Genomic DNA, 25978 nt, shown 5'->3' on the forward strand with positions numbered 1-25978 from the left:
GTTCCACTGAATGTATATACACTTGGTTTCTCCCTTCATCCATAAGGAATATTTAGGTTATTTTTTTATCCTTTGGGTTTTGTAAATAATGATGCTATAAACATAGGTACTCAAATATCTGTTTAAATTCAAGCTTTCAATTGTTTTGTGCATATGCCAAGAAGTGGAATTGCTGGATCACATGATACTTCTTGCACTTTTTAAAGGATGTATCATTTGATTTCCATAGTGGCTGCAGAAGCAATGCACAGAAGTTCCAATTTCTGTACGTCTTCCCCAACACTTTCTGTTTCTGTTTTTGTTTATTTATTTTAATGATAACTATTTAGTAGGTATCAAGTGGTATCTCATGAGGTTTTGACTTGCATTTACCTAATGATTAGTAACGTAGAACCTTTTTCACATGCTTATTGATCACATGCTTATCATTTTAAAGAAATGTCTATTCAAGTTACTTGCCTATTTTTCAAATGGGTTGTCTATTTTCTGGTTAATTCATTGTAAGTTTTAAAAACTATTTTGTAGATTTAATTTATCAGCTATGTACTTTGCAACTACTTTTCCCATTATGAGAGAGCTGCCTTTTTAACTTTTTTGAAAGTTCGGCATTAACCAAATTAACCATGGTGAGGCCAAGTTCATGTTGTTGAGCCCATGCAATGACTCCATCAAAGTACCAGTTACTTTGTAAAGGGGCCCACGAAGTAAACACCATTGTCTGTGGATAGAGAAGCTGGCATGTCCTGGGAAGAGTCAACACCTCCTCCAGATTATTGGGACCTTTCATGAAGTGATGCCACCATGAAGCGAGCACTTAGTGTCCCTATATTCACATTCCAACTGTGCCCCCTTTTAGGATCCCATTCAAAAAGTCACCATTCATAATCTTATTTTTCCCAAATCCCTGACTAACCATCTGGTCATTATCCACAGTAATGATCTTGTACTTATCTGTACCCTGCCTCATTTAGTTCCTTCTCCGTGCACTCCCAGACTTACAAAATCATGTACTATATTGCCTGAAAGAGTGTGTCCCATACCAGGCTTACATCTCACAGTCTTCTCAGAAGAGTCACACTGGTTAAACCAAAGCTTTATTGTCCCTAAGAAACTGTAAAGAATCTCTCAACTCACTCTAAGCTTCCAGGCTTCATGTGAGCCTGCCACCTGCGGAGAGGCTGATTATCTTGGACTCTCCGATAGAAATGGAGGCAGAAATATGTTCTCTGAAGGATGAGCTTACATTTTCGCCATTGTATTTCATAGCCTGTGTGTTTGCTTTTCTTGTCAATAGTGTGCTTCGAGAAATTCTATTTTCCATTATTCACGGAAATATGTAGTATCTTACCCACGGGATCCTATAGTACAAGGTCTCTGACCAGCAGATACGTTTTTATGGAACTGAAAATGGGCAATGCACTCATTCCCATGGAAGCCACTGGTCTTTTCATATTCACCATCACCCAAAAATATCTGTCTTGATACAGCAGTAGACAGACACGGCAAAGGCTCACTGGTGATCCTGCTGGGAAAACACTCTACAAATTGTTTTTCTACAGGCTGAAGTATATGAGTTAAATCTATGACTAAGATGGATGGTGTCTTCTCCATGTTTGGCTCCATTACTAAACAGCAGAAGTAGAAGTGGCCGCTCTCATTATTACACAAAATAACTAACTTAAATGTGGTTTTCTTTCTGTCCCTATGTTATGTAAAACTGTACTGTTAGGTCAGACACAGAAAGAAAAATGCCACATGTTCTCGCTTATAAGTTTGAGCTAAAAAGTGTGTATACATGAATGTAGAGAATGGCATGATAGACAATGGAGACTCAGAGTGTGAGGGGGTTGGGAGTGGTAGATGATAAGAAATTACCTAATGGGTACAATGTGTGTTATTTGGGTGATAGATATCCTAAAAGCCACAGCTTCACCACTAACAGATCTATGCATCTAACAAAATTACATTTACCCCATACATTCGCACAAATAAAAAAAGAAAAAGAAGTAAAAGTCTGTTTTTTAATCTACAAGTATTTGGAGGTTTTCCAGGTATCTTTCTGTTATTGATTTCTTGTTTAATTCTATTGTGGTCTGAGAATATGCCTTGCATAATTTGTGAACTTCTAAATTTGCGAAAGTCTGTTTCATGGCCCAGAATGTGGTCTACCTTAGTGAATGTGCATTTTACTATTGTTGAATGGAGTCATCTAGAGATGTGAATTAGACCCACTTGGTTGACAGTGCTGCTCAGTTCAGCTATATTCTTACTGATTTCCTGCCTGCTGGGTCTATCAATTACTCATAGAGGGGTGCTGAGTCTTCAACTTTAATAGCAGATTTATCTGTTTCTCTTTTGTTGTTCTATACATTTTTGCCTCACATATTTTGCATCACTCTGTTTTTAGGGGCATACACATTAAATATTATTACATATTCTTTGAAAATAGATACTTTTATAATTATGCCCTTCTTTATCCCTGATAATCTTCCTTGTTCTGAAGTTGGCTTAGTCTGAAATTACTAAAGCTACAAATAAATATTTCTTTTGATTAGTGTTGGCATGGTATATTTTTCTCCCTCCAGTGATTTTTAATCTATATGTCTATTTCTATTTAAAGACGACTTCTTGTACACATGTAGTTGGGTCTTATTTTTTGGTATCTGACAGCCTCTGTCTTTTACTTGGTGTGTTTAGACCACAGGTATTAAAAGTGGGTATTCATATAGTAAAATTAATATCTACCAAATTTGTTACTATTTGTTCTATTTTTGTTTCTTTTTGTTTTCTACTTTTTTTTTAACCTTCTTTGCTTTTTGGTTTATTTTTGTTGTTGTGGCTTTTATGATTTGTCTCCTTGGCAAGTAACTGAACCTCTCTTTCAGGCTGGGCTCATTGCCCTCAAAGACAGGAACCAGAGTACCTATATCTTTGAGAGCTATTGTGAGGTTTCACCCAAGCAACACAAGCAAAGCAGTCAACAGCAAGAACAAGTGGCACAGAGGATTCATTAGAATGCTGAACAATATCTCCTATAATAATTACATGGTAGAATCAATACTTCCTACACAACATAGTATGATTAGTGTTGAAAACCTGGTGGAGATCCCAGGAAGTATATCTTTAGCAGTGTCCATCTTAGATGGGGCTTTGGAGAATAATGAATATGGAAAAAAAAATCACAGAGGATAAATTTCAGTGTTACACTGGATAATAGGCAAGAAGATTATCAAAGAGAAGAAAATCAGTGACTATTTCATGGGCCAAACAAGAAAGCAAACACACCACTATGGGAAAGAATAAAGGTTTTCACTATTCCAACCTATGCAATTTGATAGTGTCTGTGAATAAGTGGGTGATCTGTGCACCCAGTTTAGCCATTTTTGAATGTAAATTTGTACTAAAATTGTGTTACGTCTCCTCTTTTTATATATATTTTCTCAATGAGATTACACAGCTTTTCTTTTGATTTGTGTTTCCAGAACCTGAAGAGCTAAAACTAAATGTTTTGAGGAAAACTGGGTATTATTCAGATATCCAAATTTTGAGACAAATACAAGAACTGAATTGGACTTTGGAGTTGTGTTTTCCTATGGAGAGAGCATGAGTATGTTCCCAAAATAGTAAGGAAGGTAGGTGTGTGTGATGGACAGGCAGAGAAATGTTTCATCCTAAGAGAAGAGGATCTCAACATTTTAGGGATTTCTTCAACCACTAATTTCATCATGAAAAATCATCTTATTCCAAAATTTTTAGTGTGTTGAAGAAGACAAGTATGCCTGAGACTATTTTATACCCATTATCTGTGCTCCTCTTTTGGTTCTGACAACATTTCTATTTTTATGAATGACAATGTAATCTTTGGCCTTTTTCTCCCCTTCTGCCATTTGAGGATGCAGCAGAAGGCCCTCACCAGGCACGGAATCCTGGCTCCTTGATCTTAGACTTCCTAGACTCCAGAACAATGAGAAAAAAAAATCATACTGTTTATAAACTACTCAGCATCAGGTCTTTTGTAATAGCAGCACATACAGACTGAGGCATTTGCCACCAGTGTTCTGCATAAAGAGCAAGACAAAGGGAGTTCTTTGCTTATGAGGCCTATGTACCAGTTACTATCTTGCCAAATTGGCTTTAAATATGAGCCAAATTTGATACATGGTCACATCAATCTTTTACAAAAGTGCAATTTTCCTGAAGTTAAATTCATGACTCTTATTCAAATATGGAAGGAATGTCTGCCAAATGTATATTTAACTCATCCAAGATGGAACGAACATGGTGTTAGTGCTGGTTCAAAGACCATCTGAGTTCAATAGAGCTTTTTATAATACTCTAGGAAAGCCATACTGAATGAAATGCTATTGATTTTTATTTACTGTAGTCTTCTGTTGTATAATGTGAAAAATGCTTGTTTTTTCTTTCTAGTTCTTAGCACAGACTTTCTAAAACTATTGCAATTTCCTGAGTACTATAGGTGATAAGAGCATATTTTGTTCTAATGAGGCACCTTTAGCAGACCCATACATATTTTCAGGATGGTGGCTTGCTGTCACAAAGATTAAATCTTGGTTAAAACTTAGAACTTTAATTCCTATTGCCCAACTTCTGGGCAGGGGAGAGAGGCTGAAGATTGATTTAATTACTAACAGCCACATCATGCCTGTAACAAAACTTCCATTTAAAAAAAAAAAAAACCTAAATGGGCCAGTCTGAGTGCACACAAGAGTGCCACAGCCCCATTTATACTGGTACATTGCCCCAGCCAACATGTGCGCACCCCTCTGCATTGTGGTTACTGCTGCCATGCATCATCAGCAGGCATAAAATAAAAGCAAAAACAAACAAACAAACAAATCCATCCAAGGAACAGGAGATTCAAAGGCTGAAGAAACATCAGCCCACACAGATAAAATAGAACCAGCACAGAATTCTGGCAATTCAACAACCTAGAGACCTTACCTCCAACTCAACAATCTTACCTCCAAATGATCACATTAGTTCCCCATCAATGGGTCTTCACTAGGTTGAAATGGTTGAAATGACAGAAATAGAATTTAGAATACAGAAAAAAGTAATGATCATCACGATTCAGGAGAAAGTAAAAACCCAATTCAAGTGTATTAGGAAATAAAGCAATAAAAGAGATAAAAGACAAAATGGCCGTTTTAAGAAATAACCAAAATAATCTGATAGAGCTGAAAAACTCTCACTTCGAGAATTTCAGAATAAAACCATAAGTATTAACAGGAGAATTCCAAGCTGTAGAAGGAATCTTAGAGCTCAAAGAGTCATTCTTCAAAATAATTTGGAAAAAAACTAAATAAAAAACAATAGGAAAAAATGAACAAAACCTCTAAGAAAAATGAGATTATAAGGGGATCAAATCTATTACTCATTTGCATCCTTGAAAGAGAGGGAGAAAAAGCAAGCCACTTGAAAACCATAGTTCAGGTTATCATGCATGAAAATTCCTCAACCTCACTAGAGAGACCAACATTTAAAATCAGAAAATGCACAGAGCTCCCGTGAGATGCTATACAAGATGACCATCCCCAAGACATCATCAGATTCTCGAAATGAAAGAAAAAATATTAAAGGCAACTAGAGAGATGGGGAAAGTCACTAACAAAGGAAGCTCCATCAAGCTAACAGTGGATGCCTCAGCAAAAACCCTACATGCCAGAAGGGATGGGGGCTTATATTCAGCATTCTCAAAGAAAAGCAATTACCACCAAGAGTTTCATATTCAGCCAAACTAATCTTAATAAACAAAAGAGAAGTATCAGAAGTAACAGCCTTTTCAGAAAAGCAAATGCCATGAGAATTTGTTACCTCCTACCTTGCAAGAGGTCCTGAAGGGAGTGCTAAATACAGAAAGAATATGGAAAGGAAAGATGATTACTGGCCACCAAAAAACAAACACACACACACACACACGCACACACACACGCATGAGTACAGAGACCATTGACACTATAAAGCAACCACACAAAGAAGTCTGCATAATAAGCAGCTAATGATACAATGACAGAATCAAATCCACTCGTGTAAATATTAACACTGAATGTAAATGGGCTATATGCCCCTAATCAAAAGGAGCAAAGATCTCGAATTAACAACCTAACATTACACTTACAGAAACGTGGCAAAACCCAGTCTCTATTAAAAATATAAAAATATTAGTTGGGGGACGTGTGGTAGGAGCCTGTAAACCCAGCTACTAGGGAGGATGAGGCAGGAAAATCGCTTGAACCCAGGAGGTGGAGGCTGTAGTGAACTGAGATCACACCACTGCATTCTAGCCTGAACAACAGAGCAAGACTCCATCTCAAAAATAATAATACAATACAATACAATACAATAAAAAGTCTTAATATGCCTGAAGGAAAGCTGCATGACATAATCATTCATTTGGTCTGCTTTCCTCATGATCTATTTCCTTTAACTTCTTTATTAAACTTAATCAAATTGAAAAGATTGGACTTCTATGTTTGTTTTCTTTGGTGGAATATAAAAGCTGAAATCTGGAATTAAAAGACCTGCTGGCTCTCTGTCCGTCAGATCTTTGGGCTCATATGCCCATGTGTGTGGTCTCGGAGTGGTTGCTAGGTCAAGGAAAAGCAGGAATTTCCTTGAATGGGATAATGAGCCTAGAACACAGACCCTGCCATCTAAGTGGGAGGAAATCAGCCCTGAGAACTGGTTATGTGGTTTTGTTGGGCTGGGCATGTGGGCAGAGAGTGGCTGTGTTCATATTGTTGAATTAATATTCTCTGTCTGGATGTTCTTTTTAAATTTTTTTTTCTCTTTGTTGCAGTTTTAATGTATTTGTTTACTGAAATATCATAGTTGTACAGACTTTGGGGCACATGTGATATTTTGATACATGTAAACAATATGTAATGATCAAGTCAGGGTAACTGGCATATCCATTACTTCAAACATTTATCTTTTCTTTGTTTCAGGAACATTGCAATTCTTCTCAAGCTATTTTAAAAGATACAATTAATTATTTTTAACTACAATTTTCCTACGGTGGCATCAAATATTAGAACTTACTCCTTATATAACTGTATTTTTCATGATTTAAGCATTTTATCTTTGGGCCAAATGGCTTAATTTGAATAAAAGAAAAACCAGGAACTCACTGTTTGCTTTTTTATTTGTTTTCTGTTGTTGAGAAAAAAAAGTCTTGCTCCACAGGCTGAAGTGTAATGGCATGATCATAGCTTAGTGCAGCATTCACCTTCTGGGTTTCAAGCTAGATAATCTCACCTCAGCCTCTCAAGTAGCTGAAACTATAGGCATACTCCACTGCACCAAGCTAATTTTAAAAATAAAAAATAAATTGTAGAGATGGGATCTTGCTATATTGTCCAGGGTGGTCTCAAACTACTGGCTCAAAGAATCCTACCACCTCAGCCTTAGAGTAGCGGGACTACAGGTGAAAGCCACCATGCTGTTTGCTCTTCTTATGCAGACATTAACTCCTTCCTTTCCATTATGTCTGGTGAGAACATCTACCACTGAAGCTGACTTTTGAAAAGCAAATAATACAGGAAAATAACTCACAGTGTCTGGCCCAAAACAAGCCCTCAATAAACATTATTTTGAATGATGACTAATGTTGTTGTTATTGCTGATATTATTGTCTTTTTAAAGTCATCATTCTATGGCTATTACAAGAAAATCAAAAAACAACAGGTGCTGGTGAGGTGGAGGAAAGGAATGGCTTCACACTGCTGGTGTGAAGTGTAAATTAGTTCAGCTAATGTGGGAGCCACTGTGGCAATTCCTCAAAGACCTAAATACAGAAATGCCATTCAACCTAGCAATCCCATTATCGGGTCTATGCCCAAAGGAATATAAATGGTTCTGTTATAAAGACACATGCGAGCATACGTTCACTGCAGCACTAGTCACAATATCAAAGACATGGAGTCACCCTAAATGTCCCTTAATGGCAGGCTGGATAAAGAAAATGGTACATACGTAACACGGAGTACTATGCAGCCATAAAAAGAATGAGATCATGTCATTTGCAGAAACAGGGATGCAGCTGGAGGCCTTGGAAATGTAATGCAGGAACAGAAAACCAAATCCTATATGTTCTCACTAAGTGGGAGCTAAATGATGAGAACACATGGACCCATAGAGCGAAATAGCACACACTGAGAGTGGAGGGTGGGAGGAGGGAGAGAATCAGGAAAATTGATAGGTGTTAGGCCTAATACCTGGGTGACAAAATAATCTCTATGACAACTCCCCTTGATACAAGTTTACCTGTATAACAAACCTGCACATGTACTCATGTACCTAAAATAAGTTAAAATTATCATTCTGTGTAAACTAAGTGGCTTCAGAGATGTAGTCATTCACTGCTTTGCTCCAAGGGGACACAAACCCCTTTAATAGTTATCCACTTCCCATTGTGACCTGGTCTTATGAATCCATAACTGCGTGGGAAAACAGTCAGTAAGTTCCTGTCCTGTTCAGACAGAACAAAGCCATCTTGCCCAGTTCCCCTCCACCATGGCCCCCTACGTTTACTCCCATGCTCAATGTCTGACATACCTTCATTCAAGTTAATTTTCTCATAACCTTTCTAAATCACTTACTTTTGGGGATGTAATAACTTTAAAATATATTTCTCATGCAATATCAAGTGAAAATAATAAAACAAAATTGGTAAGTACTACTGAAATGCATTAGAACTATATATTCAGAGGTAGATGTGAAGCTAAAGAAATCTAGTATCAGAGTCTCTCCTGCCCATAAGCCCTTCCAAAGCTGTATCTTGATTTTGTGGTTGTATTTTTTTTTCTGAAGGAGAGCTGCCAACACAATATGTTTCTGGCTTTGCAAAATAAAGGTTTGTCCTTCAATATTCTCCAAATATCCCTGTCAGTGATTTACTTCAAAAATTTACGTTCAGTGATGTCTGAACACTGGAGTCCTCATTCTGTAGAAATTATTGTGAGTTGTTTTACAAAAAAAAGTGAGGCAAACTACTCCATATTAAAGAATATGACATCATAGTGAGGGAAAATGAAGAGGCGTGCGTGATTGTTTAACTGGAACTTATAGCTCAAGTAAGTACGGAATAGAGTACACCTGTGTCTCTTTCCTTTAAATTCTAACTTACATCACCTTGTCTCCTAAGTTACTGCACTTTTCTTGTTTTTATACCTGAGCAAAGGGGATGTCTTATGGCATCTATGAAATTTTGTAGAGAGACTGGTTAAAATTAAACCTCACATTAATTTTCCCAGATTAAATAAACCTGTTGTAACAGACAATTAAGTAAATACATGGCGTTGTCTGACTTCCTCTCTCTATATAAGCTTGGGCACAAAGAACTATTAGTGGTTACAACTGTTATTACTCTATATGTGGACTTACAGATATTCTGACTTTTCTGTTCTATGACCATAACAATCTTTTCAAATTCCTTTTAGGAAAACATATTGTAATATGTTATACAGATCATCTCCTGGGTTATGTGATTCCTTAGAATGTCATTTTTATGTTGTTTGCAGAAAAAATTTATATCAGTTGATTAATTATGCAGAACCTAATCTGTATGTACATCTTAAATGTAAAATAGAATAAGAAATATATTTTTTAAAAACTCATCAGTTAAAAAATCCTGGTTGCTTATCATTTAAATAAATATATTTTGAGCATTCATCCTTAACTCAATTTTATCTTCTTTTTTGGAATTAAAGACAGCAGTTTGCTTAATTGTGGTCTGAGACCAAGTTTTCCCAGAAGGTCTCTTACACAAGAATCTGAGGCTCAACCTTGATTAGGTAGTTAACCCATTTAATTAGAGACATCAGCAGCCTTATATAGAATGAATTTTTTTGTTTAAATTCTGCTTTCCACTGCTAAATGAATGAAGGCTTACTGTCTGAGGTAAAAAGAAAAGAAAAAAAAGACCGTCTTACAAATTCAGTGTGATAACAATTCCTAAAATGTGTTTCAAATTAGATTTTAAAATATAAGATTTCTTTTTCAGAAGTATCATATTACATAGCTTAACTATTCAGAATATATGTTGTTCTGCTTCTGTTTTGTTTTGATATATATAGTCTATAAATACTATAATTTTATTTGAAAGTTAATATAAGAAAGAATTTGCGTGACTTTGTAACTACTACCTCCAACCAAGGAGGCCCATTCTTGTAGTTAATTTTGCAGATCTATTAAGATACATCTCCTATTACTTAAAAAAATAAATTTTCTTTCTGGGAAAAAACCCTTGAAGAACAAGATTTATCTCTATGAAAGAGGTTACATATAGTACAGTTGAAATTATGTTTTAATTAATTACTTCATAAAATAAAAGACAATCTATATGTCTGTTTAGGGGAAAAATGCTTTCAAAACAAGCCTTTGTCAGTTGCAAACACATGGCTTGGTGGAGGTAACAAGGCTTATTCATGGTAGCAATCACTTAGCTATCAAATAGCTGTTTAACCAACTAATTACTGAAGCAACAGAAAAAATTATAGTCCCTTGACAAATTTACTGTAACTCATGTAAGAGAAAAATATTCTGAAACTAGTTTCAGAGATACTATTTAATGGTATGTATTTTATTTAAATAATTATGTAGAATTAATTGTTTTATTGGCTGCACAGATTATTCAGGTATTAAATAATGTCTGCAAAAACAATATCGAGGTATGTATTTGAGACGTATTTGGTCTTACATTGAATTTAGATAACCTCTGATTTACCAGGATGAAGGAGCTGGGGGCATGTTGGGGCAGTGGTGTGGGGCAGTGTTGGTGAGTTAAGCACATCCCTACCTGAGGGAACACAACTTGAAGGATCTTTGAGGTCTTAATTGGGATAGAAACATATCTCTTCCTTACTTTAGCCTGAAATTTTAACATTATGCTTAGTATGTAAATTATTCTCAACAATATTTTTGGAATGATGGAAACTTATCTTTGAACATAAAAGATAATTTCTCAAGATAACATAACTATGTTTTGAAAAGAATTTTACCAAAAGGCCATACTGGGTTTTTCAGTCTTATTTTCATATACATAGAATTCTAAATGCTGTCTTTTTCTTCATTACAAATATAATCAGAAACATTTCCCTATGTCTTCCTTCTTGTTCAGTTTAAAAATAAATTTTATTCAGCCAAAAAAAATTAGGCAAAATATTTCAAAAACACAATATATGATGAAATTTTTATTCAGTCATATCAAAATAAAATACTTCATAAGTTGTATGGCTCCCTAGCATACAGAGTTATTATTGACACTTCCATTGTTAGAACTTTATTTTATTATTGCCTGATAGTAATAATAGTAATAAGGAGATAATATGTTTGCATATCCATAGCTTCTATTTCCGTACTTTCTCTAGTTCTCATCTCCTGTAATGAGTTACCTAACATCTTTCAATCTTTCTATAATAAGAATTTATATAAAAGCAGAATTCAAACTTCAAGATAAATGTGGAGGTCAATAATGCCAAAATATATGTAGATGATGATAAGAATGACAAGAGGCCATATTATGAAAATAACAACGAATTAAATTCATACTTCAAAAATTATTTAGGGGAAAATGTGTGGCTTTCAGTTTATGGGACCAATAATAGTAAACTAGTTCTCAAAACTATCATGGTCAGCAGAAATGATAATGTTGCCTCCTCTCTACTTGGTGAAGGACTGGGAATGGTTTAGAAAACACTTCAAATGGATGTTTCCTTAAGTTGTTTAACTCATACTGAAGGTCCAAGTCATTACATAATAGAGTAGGCTACATTATAATTATATGTCTTTGAGGTTGGAAATTGCAATTTGTTGAATGTATTGGTGAATAGAGTATCATAAAATATGTCACGCTTAATAGATTTCTTTTACATTAATTTCAATTGAACTTTTTATTTGGAATTTCATCTAAATAAAGAAAAGGTGTGGTGGTTCAGGTCTATAATCCCAGCGCTTTGTGGGGCCAAGGCGGTGGATCACCTGGGGTCAGGAGTTTGAGACCAGCTTGGCCAACATGGTGAAAACTGTCTCTACTGAAAATACAAAAATTAGCTGGGCCTGGTGGCACATGCCTAAAACCCTAGCTACTCAGGAGGCTGAAGCAGAAAAAATCACTTGAACCCTGGAGGTGGAGTTTGCAATGAGCCAAGATCGTGCCATTGGACTCCAGACTGGGCAACAGAGTGAGACGCTGCCTCAATAAAAGAAAGAAAGAAAAATAAAAGAAAGTAATATTTGCTATTGGATAAGAAGGTTGGGAGTTGGGAAAATTCTTTCTCGGGACTAGGGAGACTCTGGATGTGTTTCAAGAGCTTCTGTGTTTATCTTAGCACATTTCTCTCACCTGTCAGTTAAAATATTTATATTTATAAAACATTATATTTGCTATAGCCTTGGTCTTCAGCACTATGAAGAGAATTTTGTAGCATTTAATGTTGTTGATGTTTACCAGAGGATTAGGTTTTGTAATTAGAGGTGGGAGAAAATTTGATTAGAAAATCTTCCAATACACTTAACAAACAGCTTAAGGATTCTGCTTAATTAAAATTAAATGAAGAGGAGGATGAATATATCTTTTTAAATCTCACAGAATTTTAAAGTGTATTTAATGTTTGCCAGAAATGGTAGGTAGTTGGGTGTGATTAATCTTTCTCCTTTAATACCTCTTAACCACACGCTCTCAGCAAGTTGATTTGTGTAAAGAATCTAATTAAGCCTGACATACCGAGGCCTACTGTCAGAAAGGTACTGTAATTAACATAGAATTTTACTAACAACTCAATTTAGGAGGAGAACAAGAGTAGCATACAAGGTAGTCTTTGCTTGGCTGTGGAAAATGGGAGGCATGGATTTGTTTCAGAAGTTTAATGAAACCGGTGGCATGCTTCATAGCCAAGTAAGATTTGCAACATCAAAACACCAGTGTGTTTCTGTTTCGGAATTTTTTTTTCATATTTCCAATCATAAAGCATTTTTGACTGAATTATGACCAATAGGTATTGTAATTGTTTATTTGTATGTGTATGTGTAAAATCTCTATTTGTCCAGTTTTCATAGCTACTTTTTGAACATGTAACATGTCATCAGATTAATCATTTTTTAAAAATTTTACCATGTGCTTTTCTAAACTGTTCTTAGAAAAGATATCATCTTTAACATGTTTATACCAAAGATGTATTTCATATATTACGCAAGTAAAATTGCCACCAATAAAACTGCTAGTCCAAAATGTATGGAAATGATAAAAGTTTATGCTAAAAAATAATTTAAAAAAAAATCTATCATGTTACCAAAAATACATTAGTGTACATTGAATCACATTCTTGACCCTTTAAAAAGTAACTTAATAAGGTTGTTTTATTTGCATGACATCGATTTAGGCTTAGATAGGTTATTACCCTGTTTTAAACTTTCTACTTTTTTTTATGAATTATCTATTTATTTCTTTTTCCTGGTTATTCAGTCAGGTCTTTTTTTTTTTCTTTCATTCAATTGAGCCTTTATATTTAAGACAATAAAAAATTAACTTTATTGCCCTAAGAATTTTCTGTGTGTTCTTGTTAAAATCTACGTTTTTCTGCATGTAATTTTTTGAGAAGTAAACACTAATAAGTTTGAAAAATGATCATCGTATGATGGCATGATAATTCCAACAATTCCAAAACTGTTGCTCATTTTCTTATTTTTATTTTTAAGGCAATTTCCCTACCCTGTACAAGTGATTGATAATATATATCATATGAGATATATTACTGTATTTTATATAGTAATTTATTCTATTACATAAATTTTATTATAGCTATCATATTCTTTTTCTATCATACTCAATTATGCCGAATATTTTATTCATTTACCTCGATACAATCTTATTGTTCTATTTCCTTCCTGTTAGCTTTTGGTAAAGAATTTTCACTCTTGTTTTGAGTTAGATGTCTTCTTTCTAGATTTTATTAAAATAATTATGTCAAGTCTGAAATATATAATCTTAAAATTTAGGTTGAATTATTATTAATTGGTTTACTAAGTATTACCCACTGATGATATTTATTTTATGAATTCAGTGATATTCCATATTTTATATTGTATACATATTTTATAATATAAGCCTCTGGTATAATATTAGAATACAGTTTAAATATTATTGAGTAATTGTAATTAGTTATGTGGCAATATTTTACACTAGTACAAAAGGAAAGATAACTCAATATTACTAGCTTCATGTAATTATAACTTTTAAAATCAATATATATACTTGCAGCAACTATTTGTATTATTTTTAGCTTTTCAAAAATAGCCAAGCTTTTCAGTCTAAATGTAATATGAGTTCCAGAGATTATCATTGTATTGTGCTCTTAGTCAAGGCCCCATAAATGCCGAGAGCATTTAATATTGTTTCAGATAATTTCACTAAATATTTTTAGAACATGGGACCTGTAGTTAATAAGGTATTATTTGCTAAAATAGTATATATAAGCTAGGCTATTTGTCAGGAAGAAAGAAAAACAAAAAAATAACCCCTGGTGGTGAAATAACCATTTTTTACATGTTACTTGAGTCAAAGAATAATAAATATTTTGTATTTCAATGATTCATTCTCAAGTTCTTCCTGATGTTTGGTTACCTTTTACCCCAAGTTTATAAAATTGTGTCTACATTCACAGAAAGAAATAAATAGTGATTAAATCATAAGGTCTGAAATAGCACTTCTATATAAAGGTTACTACATTTATTTAATATTTATATTTATATATTCTTATGTATAACCAATGTAATCAAAGGAGAAATGAAGAATACTTAAAATTATATATTTGACTAATTCTATCATGTCACATATATATGAAAAATTGAGTCAGAGAGTGATTTTATCATTACAAAGGAGAAATATAATTTGTTGAGACAAATCATCTAAGTACTCTTATTTTCATTTTATATTTTATTCTGCAGTTCATAAGCATCCTTATTTTCATATAATCATTTGTAAAATGGGAATTTTTCTCTGGATACATTGCATGAATTGAATAGGAGAGAAATGTATTCATCTAAAGAGGAACCAGAAAATTCTACTGTATTTAATATTGCCACTTTGCTTTCTCTTAAAGGGAAGTCAACAGTATTACATGAATATTTCAGATGTCATCTGCTTTGACATTTTGGTTTAAACCATGAAAACAGGAAAAAATCAAAGTGTGGGGACAGATTTTCTACTTGTTGGTCTTTTCCAGTATGGCCGGATAAACTCCCTTCTCTTTGTCATCATTGCCACCCTCTTTACAGTGGCTCTGACGGGAAATATCATGCTGATCCACCTCATCCGCCTGGACACCAGACTCCACACTCCAATGTACTTTCTGCTGAGTCAGCTCTCCATCATTGACATGATGTACATCTGTACCACGGTGCCCAAGATGGCAGTCAACTTCCTCTCAAAGAGTAAGACCATTACATTTTTGGGCTGTGAGATTCAAACATATGTATTCTTGGTCCTTGGTGGAACCGAAGCCCTTCTCCTTGGTTTTATGTCTTACGATCGCTATGTAGCTATCTGTCATCCTTTATGTTATCCTATACTTATGAGCAAGAAGATCTGCTGCCTCATGGTCGCATGCGCGTGGGCCAGTAGTTCTGTCAGCGCTTTCATGCATACGTTGTATGTGTTTCAACTTCCATTCTGTAGGTCTCGGCTCATTGACCACTTTTTCTGTGAAGTTCCAGCTCTGCTGTCATTGGTGTGTCAGGACACCTCCCAGTATGAGTATACAATTCTCCTGAGTGGATTTACTATTCTGCTGGCTACCATTCTTGGCCATTCTAGCTTCCTACGCTCGTGTGCTTATTGTGGTATTCCACATGAGCTCAGGAAAAGGACAGGCAAAAGCTGTTTCCACTTGTTCCTCCCACCTGAGTGTGGCAAGCCTGTTCTATGCAACTGCTCTCTTTACCTACACGAGGCCACACTCCTTGCATTCCCCATCACAGGGCAAGGCAGTGGCAGTATTTTACACCATTATCACACCTCTACTGAACCCATTCATTTATAGCCTGGGAAATAAGGAAGTGATGGGGGCAATGAGGAGACTGTTGGGATAATGGATATGCTATGCAAAATATGACTGTAGAACCCTATATCAATTGAGGATTAACAACATAAAAAGCTGTTCCCGAAAACTATCTGGAAGATATAAATACATGTTTTCTGTATAGAAGTCACAAAAACAACGTTTATCAAACTTCTTTAACTTCTAAAGAAAAAGAATTCAACCTTCTCAACTGAGTGTTCCCCTGGCAGGCTAATATTTTGACTTGCCCTCTTGAATACTCTGAAATGTGAACCATACAAGTAAAATCTACCTAAACATGTAACATCAAGATAATCTATATAACAACCAAAGTTGACAGAGAGAAAAATGTGTAAGACATTCATTCATTCTTTCGTTCAGGTGTTTTAATGCTTTAATTTTGTGTGAGACACTGTTACAGGCACTGGTCATGTGAGAGTAAACAAAAAATAAATGCTGACAGAAATCTCTGCTAATCAACAACCTTAATTCCATCTGCCACCTTAGTTTCCCTTTGCCACAGAACCTGAAGTATTCACAGTTGCTGGAAGTTAGGCCTTGTGGACATCTTTGGTGGGCCATTTTTCTCCCTATGTATGTAATGTTCTATACAATGGTGTATGTTTAACAGAAGAACACCAGGGCCAACTCCTGGCAACACTAAGGCCTAACTGATAATAGGTGGTCATCCCTGAATTGCAGGGACTGCTTTTCCCAGGTGAATAAGACTTAAATGAAAAATCTTTCATTTCTTCACTTAGATCCTGTGTAACATACTGAACATGTGTCTCCTTTGGATTCGTTTTTCTTACTATGATGGTTTCATTTTATTTTATTCATCTATATTCAATAATGTTTAAAATATGATTACTTCAATAACACACTTTAATCTAGTACTAAGAATTATGCAAACCAGGATTCCAGTGATTCCAGTGATTGATGGTGTGCTATTACATTATGTAACAGAGAGTTCTCCTCAGTTATGCTTTTAAACGTTCACTAGGAGGGTAACAGCACCACATCCTAAACACTTTTCAGTAACCAAGTGCTGTGCAAAGCTCAGAAAGCATATTTTGTTAATTAACACACACATATTAAAACCTTATTCAATGGTTTGAGCAAGTATCACTGTGTTATCTTCATTATATAGATTGAGAAGAAAGTTTACAGTGGTTAAGAGCTTCTCCATGAACAACTCACTGATAAATAGACAAATCTTGACATGAACCATATTGCCTGATTCTCAGATCCTCCCCCCAAATTAATGACTCTATTACGATTTAAGTATTTGGTACAATGTAAAAAAAAATCTTTTTAGGAGCCAGCAATCCCATTACTGGGTATATACCCAAAGGATTATAAATCATCCTATTATAAAGACATATGCACATATATGTTCATTGAGGCACTGTTTACAATAGCAAAGACTTGGAACCAACCCAAATGCCTATCAATGAAAGACTGGATAAAGAAAATGCAGCACATATACACCATGGAATACTATGCAGCCATAAAAAAGGATGAGTTCATGTCCTTTGCAGGAACATGGATGAAGGTGGAAACCATCATTCTCAGCAAACTGAAAACCAAACAGAACAGAAAACCAAACTCCACATGTTCTCACTCATAAGTGGGAGTTGAACAAGAAGAACACATGGACACAGGGAGGGGAACATCACATACTGGGGCCTGTTGAGGGGTAGGGGGAGATAGGGGAGGGATAGCAGGGGGTGGGGGGATTGGGGAGGGATAACATTAGGAGAATTACCTAATATAGGTGATGAGGGGTTGGATGCAGCAAACCACCATGGCATGTGTATACCTATGTAATAATCCTGCATGACCTGCACATGTACCCCAGAACTTAACATATAATAATAATAAAAGAAACATTAATATATCACATTTATTTTAAAAATTCTTCTTAGTAGAAAATATGTTTACTAGCTAATACAGTTTTTTACACTGTTGAAGCAATGCCAGTGTTATGATAACCCACTCCTTTGGGAATAGTAGATGGTGTAACATCACAGCCAACTTTTTGTAAGGGAAGAAACATATGAGTAAGTGTGGTTGGCTGGGCTGATCATAGTCTTTAGAGAGTGCACATCATATGGATTCTACAGTCAAAGTTTTAAAGCATAACCCAGATGGAAACCAGGGAACCCTACCAAAGGCTGTAGATAAAGCTAAATAAAAAGAGACTATGTCAAACATTGTGAGCTGGTATTGTGGCCACAGGGTTATGAAAAGATCCTGCATGATATGAGCCATTATGGGAGCTAAAGTTTGTAGATATTAGGAGAATTCAGCCTCAACAATCAAACATGTAATGGGAACAGGGGAGAGAAAGAGGAAAAGCTAACAAAAAATCTATCACAGACCACTTAATAACTTACTATTTCTGAAGATTTGTTTGAGAAAACAATTCACTTGTGTATGGACAGTTAGATATACTTCCTCGCTTTAAAGTCCTAGGAAATTCAGGAACCACAATGCTACAGTATCTGCAAAACAAATCCAGAGTAAGTGATTTCCAGCAGACTCAGAAGTGTTATCAATACACAGAAATATATTAGTATGAAAGTTTACATTTTAGACCCAGTTAAATAACATCTAAATATATTATCTTTTTTTCTGTTTCTGTTTTTTTTTTCGTGGTTTTCATGCTTGATTAATGAAAGTTTCTTTAAGAAAATCCTGTGACTGAAGTTTATTAATATTTAATGATGTATTAACAGGAAAGAAATTGCTGTTTTCTCTTCTAAACTTGAGTAAGGGAAGAGTCAAAGCTTACAGCATCTGAAGGGAAAATCAGGACAGGTGTCAGCAGAAAAGAGAGTAGGGTAGAAAAAAGACAGGGGTCTCTATTGAGGTGACTGTTTTCCTCCTGCACCACAACACCCTTTGCGCATGCACACACACACACACACGCACACACACAAGCTGCACACCCAGGCCCATCCTGGCACTTCTGCCAAGTTCCTTTAAGGGGGATTACACAACTGTTTCCCCATTGCCTCTATTCTCATGAATTTTCAGATTTAGTCACTATTCCAACCTGGAAATTAATGCCCTTGGCTTTGAATCCTAGATTTTATTCATATTATGGCTTCATTTTGGGTAGTTACGTAACTTTTATTGAGACAAGTTTTCCCATCTATAAATGGGAGACAAATACAACACCATTTCATAGGGCAATGCAAGTAAAATCAGGCAGTCAGTTATTTATTTATTTATATTTTTTATTTTTTTATTTTTTTTATCTATTTTCTTTTTAAGATCAAGTCTTGCTCTGTCGCCCAGGCTGGAGTGCAGTGGTGGCAGGATCTCAGCTCACTGCAACCTCCGCCTCCTGGGTTCAAGCAATTCTCCTGCCTCAGCCTCTCAAATAGTTGGGATTACAGGCATCTGCCACCATGCCCAGCTACTTTTTGTATTTTAGTTGAGACATGTAGAGACACATGTTGGTCAGTCTGGTCTTGAACTCTTGATTTCAAGTGATCCTTCTGCCTTGGCCTCCCAAAGTGCTGGGATTACAGGTATGAGCTACTGTACCCAGCCTCGGTAATTTCTTAATGCAAAATTAATATATTGAGTCATTGTTACTGATACTATTAATGTTCTTTAATATTGTCAATATTATATTATTAATAATTCAATTATTTTTATTTAATCAATTTGTCCAGAAAGACCAACTTTTGATTTCTATTTTTGCTCTTTTTCCTCTGCTCTCTTACATCATTGGCTGCCTATAAGTACCTACCTATTTGAATATGAATCTCAAATAGCTCTTTATATGTTGTTTTTGAGAATCCTAGTATAATTATTAAAAATAATTCCACAAAGTCTTTTACTTCCTAACTAGTTGTGTAATTCAAAATGAAAATATAGAAACAAGTCTCTAAATTTAGTATTTTATTTGGGAAGAACAAATTACAATTTGGGACAAACTGGTGGTCATCGGTATGCCCAAAGAGCAAAGAGGTTAGAAGTTTTTAAAAAGGAAGAAATGTTACATATTACTCTTTGGAAAAAAGTTTATTGGCACTAGTAAGAGTTTGGGGAGCTGGCAAGCTCTGACTGGGGAACAACTGCGGTGGGCAAAATTAGCCCTAAAATTGCAGCAAGTTATTTCAGAAGCTGTAGATAATCTGGCTTCTGATTACAATAGCAGTTTCAGCAGTCAGGGTTGCAGAGAATTACATTCTTTTGGAATGTTTTGTACCCTCAGTGCTTTTTACTTCTGGTTTGTCAACTCCATGTTAGTTGGGTATGGCAAGAATGACCCAGTTCTTATGATCACCTTACATATGCAGAACTATACTTCAGTCAGTTACTGAATGCTTACATTTTGGTCATATGATACAGAGTTGTAATAATCTGCCAGACTTAGGAAAATCTTTGTTGTCAGGAAGGACTACTTTCTTCTTCTTCTTCTTTCTCTTCTTTTCTCCTTCTCCTTCTTCTTTTTTCTTACGTTTTCTTTTTTCTTCTTCTTCTTCTTTTCTTCTTCTTCTTTCTCCTCCTCTTCCTCCCCCAACCCTCCCCCTCCCCTCCTCCTTCTCCTTCTTCCTCTCCTTCTCCCTCTCCCTCTCTTTCCTTCTTCTCCCTCTCCCTCTCCCCTCCCTCCCTTCCTTCTTTCCTTCCTTCTCCTTTTCCTCCTCCTCATCTTCCTCTTCCTCCTACTCTTCCTCTCCCTCCTCCTCCTCCTTCTCCTCTTATTCTCCTTCTTATCTTCCTTTTAAATCTCTTCTCATTATTGTGTATCCAATCAGAAATCGAGACTTTCTGTTAAAGTAGAAAGGAGAGAGGAACAAACATTTGTTTGTATGTAAAAAGGATATGTCTGGTGCTTTTTATTCATGCATAAATTTCATGAATAATTATAATAATTATAAAGAATAGGATACAAACTTTACAATATGAGGAGAATATGACTCCACTTTTATAAATAAACTGAATATCAGAGAGTTTATGTAACTTACCCCAAATCATAAAACTAGGCAGTTTCAAGTTTAGAAGAGTTCAAGAGAACCATCCCCCTTTGGAAGAATATCTTTTGGGGGAAGACATTTTTATAACACATTATCCCCTATGTAATTACCAGCTGTTTCCTGACACACTGGTTATTACCAAAGTGTAATCTAGCAGGATTGGGTGCTTTCCCTGGAATAAGATAATTACTTTACGAATCCTATCTCATTTAACAGTAGTTTAATGCAGACTTCACTTTCAAATTACTCATATCCTGATTGTTAGCAGTACATTAGCAAAACAGGCCATTTTCTGCAGGGATTAAATATCTCAAAATTTGAAATACTCTGAGAAAATGGTAGAAAATATTTGGTAATCTATATTCTCCTAAATGTGATCCAATTGGCATCTTCAGAGCCTGAAGCTAAGGGCTCTATTCCGGTGCCTTGCCTTTTATACCAGGAACAGAAACACCAGTGAGATCTACACGGTGATTCATGGGTCCAGAGCCATGTAATACTAGGAAGCTTCTACATGGTGACTGCTCCCGATGCAGGTTAGTGCTGAGACTCTGAGACAGTGTGTACAACATGGCATGGTGTTCTCTGAAGTTTCCCAGCTAGCTCACATGCAGAGCAACACTTCAGTTAATTAGTGAATGTTTATGTCTTGGTCACGTAGTACAGCATTGTAATAATCTGCCAGAATTAAGAAAATCTTTGTTGCCAGGGAGGACACTTTATTTATTTTTTTATTTCCAAAATTATTTCCACAATTTTAAGGACTACATCACAATTCATAGCATTTTATAAACAAAGCATCTGGATCTCCCCTAATAATTTAATAACTATTCCATTTTACTGTCTCTTAACGTGGTCTCTGAGATCACCCTGGCTGCTGTATTGTATTCCATGGTAACAATGTAATATCTGTAATAGTTCCTCTTGTTATACATTACAAAGAACCTTGAGGAAAAAACCCACAATCTATATGTTTATCCCCCTTTCTTTTGGGTCACTGCTTAGACTGCAACTTGGAACATATATCAATGGTACCAAGGGATAAGGCTAACTCTACAGTTTTCATTCTATATTGTCAAACCAATTTCATAAAGATTTTTTATTTTTACTCTACAACCAATCTTCAGTATCTTCCAATTGGCAAAGCATATCATAAAGTAACACATAAATTTTTGGATGAGTCACTAGGAGGTATATGAAGGGGTGAAAGAGTCGTAGAAGGGTTACTCGAGTAACTATATTCGTTCAGATCATTGCAGCCCAGATCCCAGTGTCTGGTGTAAGGGCTATTTTCTCAGCTGGTACACAAAGGGTCACCTCCCAAGGAGTCTTTATGGCTTTGTGCATGCAGGAAGACACTGGTCAGCTGGGCTTTTCTGAAACAACCATTGCTCCTTTGTTTTTAATTCAAAGTAATCAATATTCCAATTTGGTATTGGGGGATGGCATCCCCTTCACTCCTTTACTGCTGAATGATTATGTAGATATAGTAATTTTCAGGAAAGAAATTTGTCACTTTTAAAGAGACTGTTGATTTTACCAAGGAAACAAACATAAACATATTTATTTCCATATCAATTTATTTATAAATATATATTCATGCGATAACCAAAGACAAAATTTAAATCGAAAAATCAACTGTAATTCAATAGTTTCACATACTTACAGACTGTTTTTTTTCTTTGCTTTTTTCAGTCTGAATCTTTTCTTTTCTTCAAATAAGGAGCAGAGGAATGTGGAGCAGACACTGTCAGAAAACACCAGCCATTGAGATCCAGGTTGAAAGGTCCCTGCAGTTCTTTGGAAGTGGTGGCACCCAGGGATTGTGGAAGAAAGGCTGGTTGAAGCATTTATCCCAAGCGTGCAGGCTGTGCTCAAGGGTATCTAACAGAACTCAGTCAATTCATTATACTTCAAACCTGTTTTATTCCATAAACATTGACATAATTTGATGATATGGTAATTTCATCAAATATTCCAGTTCCATATTCTCTTTCAGATACATTAAGTGAATTGGTTTAACCCTCAACCAGATAAAGTAAAAAGAGTATAATTTCCTGTGTAAGGCATAAGAAAGGGGTCCACTTTCGGTTTTCTGCATATGGCTAGCCAGTTTTCCCAACACCATTTATTATGTAGGGAATCCTTTCCTGATTGCTTGTTTTTGTCAGGCTTGTCAAAGATCAGATGGTTGTAGATGTGTGGTGTTGCCTTCGAGGCCTCTGTTGTGTTCCATTGGTCTATATCTCTGTTTTGGTACCAGTACCATGCTGTTTTAGTTACTGTAACCTTGTAGTATAGTTTAAAGTCAGGTAGCATGATGCCTCCAGCTTTGTTCATTTTGGTTAGGATTGTCTTGGCTATGTGGGCTCTTTTTTAGTCCCATATGAAATTTAAAGTAGTTTTTTCTAGTTCTGTGAAGAAAGTTAGTGGTAGCTTTATGGGGATAGCATTGAATCTATAAATTACTTTGGGCAGTATGGCCATTTTAACGATAGTGACTCTTCCCATCCATGAACATGGAATGTTTTGCCATTTGTTTGTTTTCTCTCTTATTTTCTTGAGCAGTGGTTTGTAGTTCTCTTTGAAGAGGTCCTTCATATCCTTTGTTAGTTGTATTCCTAGGTGTTTTTTCCTCTCTGTAGCAACTGTGAATTGGAGTTCACTCATGATTTGGCTCTCTGTCTATTATTTGTGCATAGAAATGCTTGTGATTTCTGCACATTGATTTTGTATCGAGACTTTGCTGAAGCTGCTTATCAGCTTAAGGAGATTTGGGGCTGAGACAATGGGGTTTTCTAAATATACAATCATGTCGTCTGCACATAGACAATTTGACTTCCTCTTTTCCTGTTTGAAAACACTTCATTTCTTTCTCTTGCCTGATTTTCCTGGACAGAACTTCCAATACTATGTTGAACAGGAGTGGTGAGAGAGGGCATCCTTGTCTTCTGCCAGTTTTCAAAGGGAATGATTTCAGCTTTTGCCCATTCAGTACGATATGGGCTGTGGGTTTGTCATAAATAGCTCTTATTATTTTGAGATACCTTGCATCAATACCTAATTAATCGATGGTTTTTAGCATGAAAAGATGTTGAATTTTATCAAAGGCCTTTTCTGCATCTGTTTAATCATATGGTTTTTGTCATTGGTTCTGTTTATGTGATAGATTACATTTATTGATTTGCATATGTTGAACCAGCTTTGCATCCCAAGGATGAAGCCAACTTGATGGTGGTGGATAAGCTTTTGAATGTGCTGCTGGTTTCAATTTGCCAGTATTTGAGGATTTTCACATTGACATTCATCAGGGATATTGGCCTGAAATTTTCTTTATTTGTTCCATCTCTGCCAGGTTTTGGTATCAGGATGATGCTGGCCTCATAAGACGGGTTAGGGAGGAGACCCTTTTTTTCTATTGTTTGGAGTAGTTTCAGAAGGAATAGTTGCAGCTCCTCTTTGTACCTCTGGTATAATTCGGCTCTGAATCCCTCTAGTCCTGGGCTTTTTTTTTTTTTTTTTTTTTTTTTTGCTTGGTAGGCTCTTAATTATTGCCTCAATTTCAGAATTTGTTATTGGTCTACCCAGGGATTTGACTTCTTCCTGGTTTAGTCTTGGGAGGGTGTATGCATCCAGGAATTTATCCATTTCTTCTGGATTTTCTAGTTTATTTGCATAGAGGTGTTTATAGTATTCTATGATGGTAGTTTGTATTTCCGTGGATTCAACTTATACAAAAATTAACTCAAGATGGATTAAAGATTTAAACGTACTAAAACCATAAAACCTGAGAAGAAAACATAGGCAATACCATTTAGGACATGGGCATGGGCAAAGACTTCATGACTAAAACACCAAAAGCCATAGAAACAAAAGCCAAAATAGACAAATGGGAACTAATTAAACTAAAGAGCTTCTGCACAGCAAAAGAAACTATCAGAGTGAACAAGCAACCTACAGGATGGGAGAAAATGTTTGCAATCTATCCATCTGACAAAGGGCTAATACCCAGAATCCACAAGGAACTTGAACAAATTTACAAGAAAAAAACAAGCCCATCAAAAAGTGGGCAAAGGATATGAACAGACACTTCTCAAAAGAAGACATTTATGCTGCCAACAAACATATGAAAAAAAAGCTCATCATCACTGGTCATTAGAGAAATGAAATTCAAAACCACATTGAGATACCATCTCACGCCAGTTAGAATGGCAACCATCAAAAAGTCAGGAAGCAACAGATGCTGGAGAGGATGTGGAGATTAGGAATGCTTTTACACTGTTGGTGGAAGTGTAAATTAGTTCAACCACTGGGGAAGACAGTGTGGCATTTCCTCAAGGATCTAGAACCAGAAATACCATTTGACCAAACAATCCCATTACTGGGTATATAACCAAAGGTATATAAATCACTCTATTATAAAGACACATGCACACATATGTTTAATGTGGCACTGTTCACAATAGCAAAGACTTGGAACCAACCCAAATGTCCATCAAGGATAGACTGGATAAAGAAAATGTGGTACATAAACACCATGGAATGCTATATAGCCATAAAAAAGGATGACTTCATGTCCTTTGCAGGGACATGGGTGAAGCTGGAAACCATCATTCTCAGCAAACTGACACAAGAACAGAAAACCAAACACCGTATATTCTCACTTATAAGTGGTAGCTGAACATTGAGAACACATGGACACAGGGAGGGAAACATCACACACCGTGACCTATCGAGGGTTGGGGGGTTAGGGTTGGGATAGCATTAGGAGAAATTCCTAATGTAGATGACAGGGTTTTGGGTGCAGCAAACCACCATGGCACATGTATATCTATGTAACAAACTTGTATGTTCTGTGCATGTATCCCAGAACTTGAAGTATATATATATATATATATATATATA

At 35.7% G+C, this 25978-nt stretch overlaps 1 protein-coding gene across 1 annotated transcript; it reads left to right on the forward strand.

Moving 5' to 3' along the window:
- Positions 1-15102: 15102 nt before the first annotated feature.
- Positions 15103-16189, forward strand: LOC108315860 (olfactory receptor 2AK2). The gene has a single exon (XM_017545436.2). It carries the CDS (start codon positions 15183-15185, stop codon positions 16056-16058), a length of 876 nt encoding a protein of 291 aa, XP_017400925.1. The 5' UTR covers positions 15103-15182; the 3' UTR covers positions 16059-16189.
- Positions 16190-25978: the final 9789 nt, after the last annotated feature.

Source organism: Cebus imitator, unplaced genomic scaffold (assembly GCF_001604975.1).
Source record: "Cebus imitator isolate Cc_AM_T3 unplaced genomic scaffold, Cebus_imitator-1.0 Scaffold179, whole genome shotgun sequence".
Taxonomy (NCBI): Eukaryota; Metazoa; Chordata; class Mammalia; order Primates; family Cebidae; genus Cebus; species Cebus imitator.

Excerpts from the sequence above, each read along its gene's own strand:
- LOC108315860 (XM_017545436.2), top strand. The coding sequence starts at position 15,183 with ATGAAAACAGGAAAAAATCAAAGTGTGGGGACAGATTTTCTACTTGTT.